The 15,431-nt window shown below is 55.7% G+C and overlaps 1 protein-coding gene across 1 annotated transcript in view; it reads left to right on the forward strand.

Annotated features, from left to right (window-relative positions):
- Nucleotides 1–13,164, forward strand: part of Adamts7 (ADAM metallopeptidase with thrombospondin type 1 motif 7) — a 51,502-nt gene extending 38,338 nt beyond the window's left edge. The window contains exons 12-24 of the mRNA XM_036191713.1: nucleotides 1,169–1,338; nucleotides 1,633–1,766; nucleotides 2,582–2,702; nucleotides 3,777–4,021; nucleotides 4,293–4,428; nucleotides 4,784–4,910; nucleotides 5,286–5,499; nucleotides 5,808–7,178; nucleotides 8,102–8,254; nucleotides 8,587–8,760; nucleotides 8,840–8,986; nucleotides 10,033–10,195; nucleotides 12,767–13,164. Coding sequence (XP_036047606.1) covers nucleotides 1,169–1,338; nucleotides 1,633–1,766; nucleotides 2,582–2,702; nucleotides 3,777–4,021; nucleotides 4,293–4,428; nucleotides 4,784–4,910; nucleotides 5,286–5,499; nucleotides 5,808–7,178; nucleotides 8,102–8,254; nucleotides 8,587–8,760; nucleotides 8,840–8,986; nucleotides 10,033–10,195; nucleotides 12,767–12,924 — 3,313 coding nt within the window. The 3' untranslated portion in view covers nucleotides 12,925–13,164. The remainder of the gene's footprint in view (nucleotides 1–1,168; nucleotides 1,339–1,632; nucleotides 1,767–2,581; nucleotides 2,703–3,776; nucleotides 4,022–4,292; nucleotides 4,429–4,783; nucleotides 4,911–5,285; nucleotides 5,500–5,807; nucleotides 7,179–8,101; nucleotides 8,255–8,586; nucleotides 8,761–8,839; nucleotides 8,987–10,032; nucleotides 10,196–12,766) is intronic.
- The last annotated feature ends 2,267 nt before the right edge of the window (nucleotides 13,165–15,431 follow it).

Here is a 15,431-nt window from a genome sequence, read left to right on the forward strand (position 1 = left end):
GGCTGGGATGAAGGACCTGAACGGAGCCCGCTGATCGCAGAGACTACCTCTGTTCCAGCATCCGGTTCTCAGGAGTATCCCTAGAATGACCAAGTCCAATGTCTAAGTCACCATGGGCCACTTCCAGGGAGTGTTCTGGAAGTATTTCCCCAGAGCTGACACCATTGCAGGAGGGGAGTGCTCTCCAAGAGCCTGGGGAGATGCACCAGAGACCTTGCGGCAAAGGCAGTGGCTGTGAGGAGAGAGCAGAGGCAAATGCTTGGAATCTGGGCCCTGGAATGCTCAGAGTTCAGGTCCTCCACCCTTACACAGGGCCTTTCTCCCTCATTGCTCCTCTGGACGTCAATGTGCTAGACTCTGTAATGGGGTGCCAGCAGAGCCTTCTAGTTAAGTTGCTATTGGGTAAACTCAGGCAACATGGGTAAGGCACTGAACCCTCCCAGTGCTGTGGGAAATGCCCAGCACGAGCTGCTTTAGGCATCTGAGGAGACTGGCAGCAGCTGGGAGAACTGGGCAGCATGGTGGGATAGCTGTGGCCTGGGGTGAGCTTTCTCAAGGGGACAGTGGAGACTCAATGAGACAATGGGCTGTCTGGCTCCCTTGGACAAACTTCTTTGCTTGGCTGCCAAGGAGGTAGAATTCACAGCCAATTCCATCTTGGGGCTGGTACTTCACCAAGCCTGTGGTCTCTACCCCTCCGCATGTCTCCTCCTGCTCAGCCAGGATGGGGCTGGCCTGGCTTAGATGGGGTGCAGGTTAGATGCCAAGCCAAGGCAGCACCTCACTTCGACCTGGCCCAGGGTGCTGCCCCCAGGAACAACTCTAATGACATAGTGCTGGCCTATCAGCTCACCACATGCTCCAGCCTCTCAGCATCCCCCTTAGAGGCAGTCCAACTTCATTTTAGAGATGAGAAAACTGAGGCCTAAAGGATGGCAGAACATTTGCCCATGATCATACAGCGAGTCTAGGCCGAACTCAGGCCTCTTGCTGCCACTCTTCCGTAGATCCTTGGAAACAGGAAGGATGTGTGGGCCAGAGAGCAGTAGCCCCTGAGGGCAGGGCAGCATGACTGAGGACCGCAGGGGACTCTGGGTGCAGAGGATGCAGATGTTGCTTGGCATTGGGTACTAACAGCATGCTCACAGCCCCATGGCTTTTCTCATAGGCCTAAGCACAGAGGCAAGTACTGTGTAGGGGAGCGGAAGCGGTTCCGGCTCTGCAACCTGCCAGCCTGCCCTGCTGGACGCCCCTCTTTCCGCCAAACTCAGTGTAGCCACTTTGATGCCATGCTCTACAAGGGCCAACTGCACACATGGATGCCTGTGGTCAACGATGGTGAGTCCTGTGGACACTGAGGCCCAGGGGTGGGGGATGTATGGGCCCCAGTGACATAGGCCCACTTATAGAGTCCAGATATCACCCTCAGCCCTTGGCTGCTCCCTGCTGTTGTTTGAGATAGCTGTTCATTCCCAGCTTCTCAGTCTGCAGCTTTGCAGGTAGCTATCAGTCCTGCCAGATGCCCTTGGCCTGCTACTGATGTGTTATGGAGGATGAGGGAGTTTTCCTGGCGGCCTCTGTGACGCTTGCTCTTTGGCTTTCGCTCCACGAGTCCTCCCCTTGTCCCCTCAGAGAGCCCCTGTGAGCTGCACTGCCGGCCCTCCAACCACTCCAATACAGAGAAGCTCAGGGATGCTGTGGTGGATGGCACCCCTTGCTACCAAGGTCGGGTCAGCCGTGACATCTGCATCAATGGCATCTGTAAGGTGTGTGGGGTAGTAAGAGGCTTCCTAGCCTCGCTGGCAGGCTGTGGATCCACCTCTAGGTCTTTCCTGGCTTTCTCCAGGCTGCATGCCAGCCCCTGCCCTTGCCCCCTGACTCTAAGACAAAGCCTCTATGCCCTGTTGTCTCTGGCATTGGACACCCCACAGTTGGCTCCATATTCTCAGCCACTACCATCTTACCCCTTTGTCTCCATCAGCTGCCTACTGCTCATCCCAGCATGCCTGCCTATTCAGCCCCAGCCGTGAAACTAGAACCTGGATGGATGCAGGCAACTGCCTCCTCTCTGATAGGAAGGGGCTGATAAGGTGGTGCTGGTGCTGTGCCAGGCTCTAGGCCTGCAGAAAGCACTGTGTTTGGAAACAGTTCTTCTGATTTCTACCCTTTCATGCCCAGTGCCCAGCCACCTTCCTTACCCTGCCTCTTGCCTTTAAAGCTACTGTGCTAAAGACCTGGGTTTTGAAGAGGCCTAGGAAAGAGGTGCTAATCCAGTGTCTTTGATATTGAATCTTATTTCTGGAATATTCCACCATGTGCCAGACTCCATGCTTATCTGTGGCCTTATATGAGAGAGACTTTGTGCCTTTTGTCTCATGTGATGCTCTTAACACTCTTTAAGGCATGAACTGATGTCCCCCTTTCCCATCAGGGGAAGAGGAGCTCATGTGTGTCAGGCAGGATGACTGTGATAGGACCCAAGCAAGCGCTCTTGACCTTCACCTAGGGTCTCTCTTCTGGACCCTGGTGGACACCCAGAGGGGGCTGGCAGCCAGCACAAAGGGCCTCCTCTCTGTTTCAGAATGTGGGCTGCGACTTTGAGATCGACTCTGGTGCCATGGAGGACCGCTGTGGTGTATGCCAGGGCAATGGCTCTACTTGCCACACCGTGAGCAGGACCTTCGAGGAGGCTGAGGGCCTGGGTATGGTTGGGACTGCCGGGCTGCCAATGTGTGCCTGTAATCCTATGCTCTGTCCCCGTGGTCATTGCCTAGACTAGACATGGCAGACAGGGGTCTCCTTGTCTGGCCAGGATCCTTAGAGAAGTCAGTGAGACCCTGTGTCAAGTAAGACCTGTCTTAGGGTCCTTCTATTCTAGAGGCTGTGAGTGGTCTGTAGTCCTTTCAGAGGGCTGCTATCTTCTGAAGCTTCAGAGACCTTCCCAGTACCATACCTCAGCCTTGGAGTCTGAGTTACAGATATAACTCAAGTGCCAACTGTGTGTCCAACTATGGGGGACACCTAGGTGAAGAGCTTACAGGATGACGGATCCTTCACCATGACGAATGCAGTAGGCTGTGTATTTCAGGGAGGGAAGGAAACACCAAGCTACAAGGTCTTACCTGGGGAGTCAGGGAAGGCTTTCCATAGGAGGTGGAGACTCAGCTGGATGATGATGGACTCAGGAGACTGGGTGAGGAGAACCCCAGATAGAGCCTATGGTAGAGCCTGGCCCTGCAAGGCAGGTGGGCTGTGAGGGTATAATGCTGGGCTCCACAGCTTACATTTCTTTCCCAGAGCTGACTTGTGTCCCCTAGAAGCCTGTGCAGAGCACCTACCTAACCTCAGTGCTTCTTTTCCTCATCTGTACAATGGGGATAACAATAGTGTCTATTTTATGGCATGGAGAACTGCTGAGCATACCCAAGAGTGGGGTTATACAATGGAAAGAGAGAAGTCAGGTTGACTAGAGAAGGGGAGAAAGGCCCAAGCATTTTGGCTTTCCAGGATAGGAGAGATGATGGATAAGGCTGTGAAAAAGACCAGTTCAGTCTTCCAGGAGAATGATGCTGGGCCATGGGTTAGAGGGGAAGGATCTGTGGGCCTTTTCAGAGGCCTCAGTGACCCAGAGTAGATACAATACCTGCTCTTTGGGGGGGACTCAGAATCCTGAGCTGATGGTGGAGTCATCAGCAGAAACAAGAGGAAGCAAGAAGGTGGGGGAGAGCTGACTGCTTATCCCGGGGCCAAACACTGTATACAACCACTGCCAACAGGGTACGTGGATATAGGGCTGATCCCAGCCGGAGCCCGAGAGATCCTCATTAAGGAGGTGGCTGAGGCTGCCAACTTCCTGGCCCTGCGGAGTGAGGACCCAGATAAGTACTTCCTCAATGGAGGCTGGACCATCCAGTGGAATGGGGACTACCAGGTGGCGGGCACTACCTTCACCTATGCACGTACAGGCAACTGGGAGAATCTCACATCCCCAGGCCCCACCAATGAGCCTGTCTGGATCCAGGTACTTGTCTCTCGAGGCCAGGATGGGAGGAATAACCGGGGTGGTCCCCAAGGTAGGATAAACATGGGAAACCTTAGGGCTGACATAGGGTATAGTTCTGGGCCAGATTCAGCTCCTGGGGCCTCTGAACCTCTGCCTCAGTTTTCCCGACTCTAGAGTAGGTCTCCAGTATGGCTGAGTTCACAGAGGTGGCTGGGGATGACCTTCGGCGCAGGTGCTAGGCAGATGGAGAAGGGTCCCTGGGCTAATAGGCCCCATTTGCCTGTTCCAGCTGCTGTTCCAGGAGAGCAACCCTGGGGTGCACTACGAGTATACCATCCACAGGGACAGCCATGATGAAGTCCAGCCACCCGAGTTCTCTTGGCACTATGGGCCCTGGAGCAAGTGCACTGTCACTTGTGGCACAGGTGAGACCCACACTCGCTGAGCCCTAGGCTGAGCTTGCGTATGTGTGATCACGCGTCATGGTCACCCCAGGGCTTTAAAGTGGGTCTTGTTATTTACTTCCATTTTACAGAGCTGGAAGTCCGAAGCCACTGCCAAGAAGCAGTGGGGTGGGCCGCCTAGCCCCTCTGTTGCCTCCAAGGACAGGGTGTCATGGAGGGAAGGCTGGGAGGGTGTGGGAGGAAGTCGTGGAGGCCTGCTTTCACCTTGACAGAGGCAGTGGAACCCTGTTCTGTGGGGGTCTGGGCAGAGCGGATGTGTGTATGTCTTTTGAGGCACCCTGGTGCCAGGCCCGGGCTGAACCCCCATGGCTTCCAGGTGTGCAGAGGCAGAGCTTGTATTGCATGGAGAGGCAGGCTGGAGTTGTGGATGAGGAACACTGTGAACATCTGAACCGGCCGGATGACCGCCAGAGGAAGTGCAGTGAGGAGCCCTGTCCCGCCAGGTAAGCCTACGTCCCCAGCCAGACTTCCAGTTCCTAGGTGTCCTGCTCCTGCCTCTGCATCCGGATCCCGATAGCTACTGCTTGTGGCCTCTTTTCCCAAGTCAGAGGCATCAGTCCATGGACCTAGCACGGCCCTGGAGTGCCCTTGGGCAGCTGGTGCCAGCACTGACACTCTCGATCATTCCTTGTCCAGGCCCCTGGGGTGAAGGGGGTGGGATTGAGGGGCAGGGCACCAGCCTGGGGCTTGGTTCTCTGGAAATTATTCTCCCTTCAGCCCTGTCTGCACCCAAATAGCCTGAAGCTATGCCATGGCCACTTTTGCTCATGACAGATAGGTGCTAATGTCACACTGTCACCACGTGTGCCCCGTTCCAGGTGGTGGGCAGGGGAGTGGCAGCTGTGTTCCCGATCCTGTGGACCTGGAGGTGTCTCTCGCCGGGCTGTGCTCTGCATACGCAGTGTAGGGCTGGATGAGCAGCGAGCCTTGGAGCCACCTGCCTGTGACCATCTTCCTCGTCCCTTGGCTGAAACTCCATGCAACCGTCATGTGACCTGCCCTGCCACCTGGGGTGTGGGGAACTGGTCTCAGGTAAGTGTCAGGAGGAAAGAGGACCTGACTTTGGTACCACCATTGCCTTAGATAATCTGCACAGAATCCTTACTGTTTGTTACCTGGGGTGGGAGGGAGTCCGGGGCATTCCTGGGACAACACTGTTCACAAAAGCCTTGGGGGTCAGGAATTCCCAGACATGCTGACGATCATCTTGAACTAAGCATGGCCATAGAGGGCTGGCTGGGACCTCTGCCACTATGATACCAGCAGTAGGCAGGCTCTGCTGCCACGCCCCAGCTTCCCCAGAAGCCCCATCTTGGCTTGAGCTGTGGCCTCCTTTTCAGTGCTCTGTGACATGTGGAGCCGGCATCCGGCAACGAAGTGTCCTCTGCATCAATAATACTGATGTCCCCTGTGATGAAGTTGAGCGACCATTGGCGGAGGCCATTTGTCTTCTGCCTCCCTGCCCACGCCCCATGTACATGACGGGCACAGATGGCTCTGGCAGTGGTTCTTCCAGCCCTGAGCTCTTCAATGAGGTTGACTTCATCCCACATCGGCTGTCCCCACGCCCTTCACCGGCATCCTCACCCAAGCCAGTCAGCATCAGCAACGCCATTGATGAGGAGGACCTGGAACCGGATCAGCCGGGGCCTGTGTTTGTGGATGACTTCTATTATGACTACAATTTCATTAACTTCCATGAAGACCTGTCTTATGGACCCTTTGAAGAACCCCATCCAGACCTGGTTGATACAGGGGGTTGGACGGCACCACCCCACATCAGACCCACTGAACCTACCTCAGATATTCCAGTGCCTACTGCTGGGACTTCTGGAGTTAAGGAAGAGGGGGTCCAGAGAGCTTGGTCCCCTAGTCCTTCACTCAGCCAGGCTAGCTATTCCCCACCTGTATTCTTAGAGCAGACCCCTGTGAGCCCCTTGGCCAATTTCTTGTCTGAGGAAGATACTCCCATGGAGGCCCCCGAAGTTGGGATCCCCAGCTTGCCCTGGCCCCCTGCTTCAGCTGATGACATGGTGACACCTGTTGCCCCTGGAAACCCTGATGAGTTACTAGTGAGAGAAGACAGGGAGGGCCAGCCACCCACTCCATGGTCTGGCAGGAACAAGGTTTCCAAAGATGAGAACACCTTGGGTCACACGTCACCAGCTCTGCCCCAAAGCCCTATCCCCACACAGCCCTCTTCATCCTCCATCAGCACTAATGAAGCCTCTCCTGGTCCTGGTATGGTGGAGGTGTGGACAGGAGGCCCTGTGGCCTGGGACCCAGTGTTAGAGGGTGGCCTAAAGCCTGTGCATGGTGAGCTGTGGCCCACTATAGAGGTGGCTCCTCCTCTCCTTCCTCCCGTGGCCACTGTGCCAGGCATCTGGAACAGGGACAGCCCCCTGGAGCCAGGGATTCCAACCCCAGGACTAGGCTCACAGAACCTGAGAACTCTGGCATTTCCAGGGACCTTCCTTGTGACAGCATCAACTGATCTAAGGAGCTCGGGACCAATGGACCAGCCACAGGAAACTAACGCTGAAGGGACCCTGAGCCCTGTGCTGCGGCCTAGTCCAGCTCAGGAGACTCATACTAACAGTAGCGAGGACCCCGAGGTCCAGCCTTTGCAGCCCAGCCTAGTGGAGGATCGCTCCCCTACAGATCCACTGCTTGCCAAGAATGCCAGTTGGCAAGTGGGCAACTGGAGCCAGGTGAGTTGTAGAGCACCAGGGATGGTGGGAAGTTTGAGTCGGACCCTGGGACTCAGTTTTAAGCAAAGCAAGACCCAGCTGTGTTCATCCTGCCTCCCTTGGAGAACAGCATAATGGTTCCTGGGATTAGTTGACTGACAGCCATGGTAGGCTGAGGATCCACGAAGCAGAAAGAGTATTATCCCAGCTCTCCAGTAGCCTTGAGGCTAGTCTGTCTCTCTCACTGGGCCTCAGTTTCTCAACTGTGACGTGGAAGTGAAGTGAGGGGCCCCATCTGCTTGAGTTTTTGAGTCCTTGGAGGGCCATTCCCGGGCCACCTTCAGAAAAGTCAGTAACTATAAATTAAGTGCAGCTGGGAGAAGTGTCCTCAAACTGACCTGCATGCCCCAGAAATGGAGATGTCATATTAGTAAGGTTAAAGAAGGCCTCCTTCCATGGATTCCAGACCCAGCGCTGCCTGGGAGGGCTTGGCAGGTTTAGCTGAGACATAGCCAGGCCTCTCCAGATGCTTTGCCCTTTGTCACTCTTCAAAGCCTCCCCCTCTTTTGTTAGGAATCCCATAATAGTCAGAGTTGTATGGAAAAAAGATGACCCGTGCCTCTTCTCTAGATTCTCATTGTGAGAGATCCATAATCTGTGGGGGAGAGAGACAGGCTGAATTCCTACTCATTTAGCTGCTTGGATTAGGGCCCAGACTTCCCTGGTTAGTGAGAAGCCACAGGATAGCAGGGTAGGTAGGTGGGTCTACAGGGCTCTTGGGAGCAGGGATGGTTAACTGCTGGTGACATTTGACTTGTTCTTTCACAGTCTTCTTGGGAGGTGGGTGGAGGATCTGTTTTACAGATAAAGATGTGGGGTCATCTGAGGTGGGGCTGGCCCGGTGAGGGTCTGCTGGGCTTACAGACAGCATCTCTGGCCCACAGTGTTCCACCACTTGTGGTCTGGGCGCCATCTGGAGGCTGGTGCGCTGCAGCTCTGGCCGTGATGAGGACTGCATCCTTTCTAGCCGTCCCCAGCCAGCTCGCCATTGTCACCTGAGGCCCTGTGCTGCCTGGCGTGCGGGCAACTGGAGTAAGGTAAGGAGGGAGCCCTGGGTCTTGTGGATGTGGTTTGGAGACCAGCAGGGCACGGTGAGCACCATGCAACCATCTGCACCCTGATCCTATCTGTCCTCGTCTCCCTGGGCCCTGCTCATGTTGCTGACCTTCCTCTCTATTCCTACCACCCACCATTGGCTCACCCTAATTCCATCTGTCCTGTCCTCTGGGGTTGTCACCCGGTGTCCAAGTCTTCTGGGGCTGTTTGGCTCAGGCTGGAAGGTCTACCCCTGCTGTACCATAAACCTCACTGGGTTGTATTGCATACATGGGTTTAGACTGTGTCTACACCCGTGTTCTTTGGTCTCCAGTGCTCTCGCAACTGTGGTGGAGGTTCCTCTACAAGGGATGTACACTGTGTGGACACACGGGACCTCCGGCCACTGCGGCCCTTCCACTGCCAGCCTGGACCTACCAAGCCACCCACCCGTCAGCTTTGTGGGACCCAGCCCTGCCTCAGCTGGTATACCTCTTCCTGGAGAGAGGTGAAGCCTGGGTCTGGGGGGTAGGGACTGGGGACACCCTCAGACCCTGGCTATACTTGATGCCTTGCTGTTCTCCCAGTGTTCCGAGGCGTGTGGTGGTGGTGAACAGCAGCGGCTGGTGACATGCCCAGAGCCAGGCCTCTGTGAGGAGTCGCTGAGACCCAACAGCACCAGGCCCTGCAACACCCACCCCTGCACGCAGTGGGTGGTGGGGCCTTGGGGTCAGGTGAGCGGGGTTCCTTGGGGAGGAACTGGGATCAATCCTTGGCAGATAGCGCCTGGTCCTTAGGCTTCGAAGGATGGGTTGTAGGGTGTGCTGTGTGCTGGCTTCTCTGTGGCCACTAAAGATACAGTAGTGGCCGGGCGGTGGTGGTACATGCCTTTAATCCCAGCACTTGGGAGGCGGAGCCAGGTGGATCTCTGTGAGTTCGAGGCCAGCCTGGGTTACCAAGTGAGTTCCAGGAAAAGGCGCAAAGCTACAGAGAAACCCTGTCTCAAAAAAAAACCAAAAAAAAAAAAGATACAGTAGTGACCAGATGAAGTCCTTACACTTTGCCAGGGAAAATCAGATGGGGAAAATGGCTATGTGGGGTAAATCTTCTGAGGAGACTTTGGATGGATACCTAAAGGAGTCAGTCAGCGATGCCAAAGAGAGGGATGATGAGAATAGAGTGCTGAGCCCTGATGGGGACACTTGGGGGGGGTTGGCACAAGGACAAGTGTGGCAGAAGCAGAGTGGAGAGGGGCCCCAAGGGCAGGGCAGCTCTCTGCTGGGCCTGCTGGGAGCTGATTGGTTCAGGAACCTCAGTGATTCCTTGTCTGGGCAGGAGCGTGGCCCTGCGGGGCCGTTTTCTTTTCACCTTTAAATTGGGGGCAGCCTAGAGGAGCAGTGAACAAATTAAGTGAAGAACATGGAGCCTAGACCGTGCCAGCACAAATTAAACCAGAGGACAGGCTGACTCGGGGTGGGGACCCTGGCGGAGACCCTCTGCTGCCCATGGCTTGCAGCACATCTCCTGTGTCTTTTGGGTACTGTGGTCTCACTCCAGTCTCTGCCCTCTCTGCCCAGGCCTCTTGGGTGAGTTTGGCATTCCTTCTTACTTTCTTCTTGCCCTTGATGCAAGAGGAGATGCCTCCAGGGATAGGGGGGCTCAGCACTATGCTTTACTGGATCAGAGATGGCTTCCGGGAGGGTGGTGCTGTCCAGCGATAGCCAGTCCCTGACTGTGATGGCTGGTCCTGCAGACCTTCTGCCCTCTCTCTCCTGTGCAGTGCTCAGCCCCCTGCGGTGGTGGTGTTCAGCGTCGTTTGGTCAAATGTGTGAACACTCAGACAGGCTTGGCAGAGGAAGACAGTGACCAGTGTGGCCACGAGGCCTGGCCCGAGAGCTCACGGCCATGTGCCACTGAGGACTGTGAGCTGGTTGAACCCCCACGTGAGTGTCTCCCTACCCCTGGGGATGGTGGGGTGGGGGTGGGGAGGATGGCTGGGACCTGGAGAATCATCCGGATGTCAGTCCCACAGTAGCTGCTGTTCTATTTACAGTTCGCTCAAACCACATAGTCACCGTAACTGGGAGGCCACAGGGTGCCAAGGTCCAAAACTGGGAATCAGCCAGGGGGAATCCCAGCCACATAGGCATCTTGCAGGCAGCCTTGGGGAGTTGAAGGAGGCCCCTGACCTCTCAGTTGTGGATTGCTTTTCTCCCTTGGGGTCTTGGTCCCCACAGTGAGGTGAGGATGGCCTTGGGCTCTGGGCACTGCCTCTTCCTCAGAGGATAACTGCCTGCAGTGAGCAGTGGAGCCCCAGGAAAGACTCCCTCCCAGGGTCCTGCTGCCGCTGTCTATGGGCTTCCTGGCCAGCTGGGCCAGTATGGAGCAAAGGTCTGAGCCAGAGGTGGCTCTGAAAAAAAAATCACCTCCTTCCTGAGGCTCCAGCTGTCCCCAGCAGTGAGGAACACAGGAAACAGTGTGGCTTTTGAGTCACATCTGGGCGCGCCCATTCACCAGCTGCGTAGTCTTGGGCTCTATTTCCCTACCTGGATTGTCATTTCCTCTTGCATAAAGGGGCTGGCAACCCTTATTTTGGTATTGGTGGGGTCTGAGGGTGAAGGGCTCAGTCCTGCCAGGGCCCCTGCTTAGCGCAGGCTAGGCCACGTTACCCTCCCCACGTTCAGCAGCCACTGTTGTCCTCCATTGCAAAGGCAGGGGAGTCTGAGGCCACCTCTGACACTTGAGGGAACCCAGGAGCTTGGCATTTACCTACTGGGTTGCCGCATCTATCCCCAGGACAGTTGGTGGGTGTCAGCCCTCATCTGCCTCTCCCTGCTCTGCACAGCCTTCACTACCAGCCTTCACTGACCCGAGTGGCCACGGCTGTGCCATTCTGTCCCAAATCCCATTGCCTCACGGGGCTGAGGAAATGCGAGCCTGGGTTTGTCAAGCCATTCCATCCCTGCTTGTCTTGCTCTCATAAATTCCCCGAATCTCTCCCTCTGAGACACATCAGCACAGCTATGCCGGGTGCTGTACCACAGGGCTTTGCCTTCGGGGCTGATGGTGCCCATGGCTCTTCTGTCTCTCACGCCACGCTCAGGGGTGGCTATGGTCCCAGGTGGTGCAGAGCAGGAACTGAAGCTCCCCCAGAAATAGTGTGGCTTAGGAGGCTGTGGCCTTGAAAGGTCTCCCAGGGGGACGGTGAGGGTGGGCTCAGCAGGGGCTCGTGGAAGTGGCTAGGCTGCTACACAGTGCTCACCCACGTGAAGAATTTCTTGCCCCTAGCGAAGGGAGCCAATCAGGGAAGCATCTTGGATCCCAAGCTCCTGGAGCCTCCAGGATGTTTTGATGGTTTGTGGGATTATACAACAGGACATTTGGAAATTCTGGAAACTCCAGGGTGTGTGATCACTGTGGCAAAGGAGCTGATGTGCCTGGTCATGTGGCCTTCCCCACGGAGGTGGGGGCTGTTATCAAGAGGAAACCTTCACCTAGTAGTTCGGCCTGCCTGAGGTCATTCAGGGGAACTAGTGTGCAGGCTGATGGAGTTTGTAATTGCTGCCTATAAGGTAGGGCGGGGAGCCTTTCTGCAGCCCTGTGCCCTCTGCTGCACCTGGGGATGTCCCAGCCCAGGGCTCAGCCATTCGCCTGCTCCTCCTCCCCAGGGAGTCTGCTGAAGTAGGCAGGGGTCTGGGCAGCTGTGGCTTCAGCAGCAGCAACAGCAAGGCAGTAGCACTGGGAGAGAAGCCAAGGGTCTGGAGGCAAGCCACTTCCCAAAATAGCTTTCCCAGGAGAGCCAGCCAAGCCCCAGCTCCTGACAGTCAGGGCTTGAAAAGTCACCCTCTCCTGTGCCGTCCGTCCCCAGAGGTCCACACCCAGCCTTAGGTGCCTACTGATGACCTTTGTGGCCCTGGCCAAGTCCAATTTTCTGAGCTTCATGACCCAACCAAATGGGTGGCTGTCCTGCCACACAAAAGTTGAGGATGAATATGGCCCACATGGGGGAGGGGGGAGTGGTGGCAGTGGGTAGGGTGGTGTGGTGCAGTGGTGACCGCAGAGGCATGTGGCACTAAAGATGGCAGGGAGGTGGAGTGGATGCATATTGGCACAAGTGCATGAGATAAAGTTGTGGGCCTGGTCCTGTTGGGTTCCATGATTGAGCAGGGATGGAGATGCTGGAAGGCACTCCTGGGCAGGCTCTTGGGCATCTCATGGCCTCCTGAGGTGCTCAAGCGTGGGGTCTCAGAACCTTTCTTCTAGAAAGTTAAGTCCAACGGTGTCAGTAGTCCAAGAGCAGGGGAGGCAGGGACAATAGCTAAGGACTTGGGGTTCTGATTCTGGGGACCTCCTTCAGAAACGGGGTCTCCTGCTGGCTGCTAGTCTTCTTAAGGCTACTGAGGTGAGGGGTCTTTCAGCCCGATTTACTGGGTGATTAGGTGTGGTTCAGGGTGTCAGACCCCCTGATTTCTAACCATCTCCCTGCACCCCTTCTCATCTCTTCCCATTCCCAGGTTGTGAGCGGGATCGCCTGTCCTTCGGTTTCTGTGAGACACTGCGCCTCCTGGGCCGCTGCCAGCTGCCCACCATCCGTGCTCAGTGCTGCCGCTCATGTCCCCCACTCAGCCGTGGTGCCCCTTCCCGGGGCCATCAGCGGGTGGCCAGACGCTGAACAGAGGCCTGGCTTCCACCAATGCACATCAGAATGCACAGACAAACTGACCCATGACACACAGACCTCAGCACCCCACCACAGGCTGCGGTGGAGGCCTGCTCCCCGTGCCCTCATGGTGCTACCCCATCCCTGTGCAAGGCAGGCTGGGGACCCCCTTCCTCTCAGAAAAGGTATTTTTTTATTCTAACAGTTTGCACATTTGTTATTGTTTTACATAAATGAGTATCTACCCTTTCAAAGCTGTTGTTCGAATTTCTAAATGGTCTTATAGTAGAAAACCCAGAGCCAGGTATCGGGGTGAAAGCTGAAAGATCGGAGAAGCAGAGCAAGCCACCGCCACCACCTCTTACCTCACCAAATGCACACATCCTCAGACTGAAAGCCTCTGAGTCCTCACCCGAAAGGGTCTCAGCTGAACTGTCTTAGTTCCTGTCTCCTCAGCCTTACATACCTTTCTCTGCCCTGCCATCACTTCCTGGGATTGAAGGCATGCGTGCTTCCTAGTACTGGGATTAAAGGCGTGTGCCACCACTGCCTGGCTCTGTTTCCAGTGTGGCCTTGACTTCACAGAGATCCAGACAGATCTCTGCCTCTTGAGTGATAGGATTAGAGGAGTATGCCACCACTGTCTGGCCTCTATGTCTAGTGGCTGGCTCTGTCTTCTGACCCTCAGGCAAGTTTATTTGGGTTCACAATATATCACCACACAAAGCAGTTTGGCCTTGTCTTGGATTTGGAGACTCTCCAACATGACCCCTACCTACCACCTACCTCTCTTATCAAATGGCTACTACCCTGTCCCTTGTTGAGGCCTCAGAAGACAGCAGCTTCTCTGCTCCTGTGGGGCAGATGAGCATGGCCACCACAGAGGCCATGCAAAGATGCCTAATGTAGACAGGGAAGCTCCTGAAGTGGGTGGAGATGGCTTCTGGGGAAGGCACATATATCTACAGAGGCGTACACAGCAGGAGCAGCAAGGTCTTTGCAGGGGGCACAGGTTGGCAGAGGCCCAGGGAGTCCTGTTCACTGTTCCCACTCATTCCACACCCCTGCCCACTATCTCCCGTTAGGGTCCTCAGAGACCTGGGTTTCACAGGGATGGACCCAGACACACTCATGTACCCGAGGCTGTCTTGTCTCACACGGGGACTACCTGTGGCCCGACAGCAGGCACATGCCAGGTCTGCTACTTGAGAGCAGCTGGGCATGCAGGTCCTTTGAAGAGGGTTCTGGACCCTGGTCAGTGACGGGAGAACTAGGCCTTCTCAGCTTTGGCCCCCATCTGACCCTTCCTTCTGGCTGTGAGTCATCTTCTGGAAGGCATTAGGCTCTCCCTCTGAGTGAGGCACTGGAGTTGTAAAAAAGGGCACTTGTCACATTTTGTTCTCCAGAGTGAGGCGAATGTGGAAGCATGGAGGGATCTGATGACCGAGAATGTGGGTACAGTGGAAGTCACTGCTTGAGACCGGGAAGTGGTGTCACAGGGTGGAACCAGTCAGTGTTGTGCCTGTCCCAGGACTTGCTCTACCTGGGAGTGGGGTGGGGGTGGGGGTGGAGCAGGGGCTGTTGCTCTCAGGAGTAAAGGTTTTTGTCTAGCTCTGGGTTTCCTATTCTCCCACCATCTCATCCTGAACATGAGCAGGTGAGAAGTTCACAGGAGGGAGTGACCAGAGATACAGGCCCAGTAGAGACGCTGGGCTCCAGGCAGTCCTATACATGGCTTGGCCAAATTTAGGCAGTCTACTGGGTAACTCAGGAAAGCAAGTCACTGGTGGCTTGTGTGTATCCAAGCTCTACCGTGCTGAGGTTGAGAAGCATTGGGTTTGCTTCCTGCCTATGTCTGCAGCAGCCCTGTGGGCCCAAAGAGGCCCTGGAGACCCACAGTCTGAGTAATGGCTTCCTACAACCTTGCCCAATCTACTCCCCATGGCAACCCCTCACAAAGATGGGAAAAGAGACACATACACAGCAGGGGTTGGCACTGTGGTTGAGACCTAGAGTCCCTGACCCAGCTCTGGCCTCTGCCATTACTATAGTGCTGTGGGACCTCAGGAGCTCCCCCCCCCCCCCCCCCCCAGCCTTACTGAATAAATCCATGTCTCCTAAAGAGCAGCAGCTTACCAGGTCCAGGCCTACACTGATGAGTCCTGCCCCCCTCTGCCCCTCCCCCACCTCGTGGAAAGACATTTGGTCCTAATCATTCTTGTGTTTTTCCAGAGATGGCTGGGGGAGTCCCTAGCGTCAGCTGGGCCTGAGCTGTCTGCCCAGACAGGAGGCAAACAAACCATGACTCAGGCTGGGCACGCACAGCTGGCGCGAGAGGGTACCTGTCTCCCAAGGGGTGAGGTGGGGGGAGCTAGTAAGGACTGCTTCAAACACAGGCAGCATCTCACTATGGCTCCAACCTGTCCTCAGCCCTTGCCCATAGTTCATCCTGTCTGTCTTATCCCAACGGAACCAAGGGCAGGGACATAAGAATCAGCAGGCTGGCAGATAGGATAGCC

This window comes from Onychomys torridus, chromosome 7 (assembly GCF_903995425.1).
Source record: "Onychomys torridus chromosome 7, mOncTor1.1, whole genome shotgun sequence".
NCBI classification, from domain to species: domain Eukaryota; kingdom Metazoa; phylum Chordata; class Mammalia; order Rodentia; family Cricetidae; genus Onychomys; species Onychomys torridus.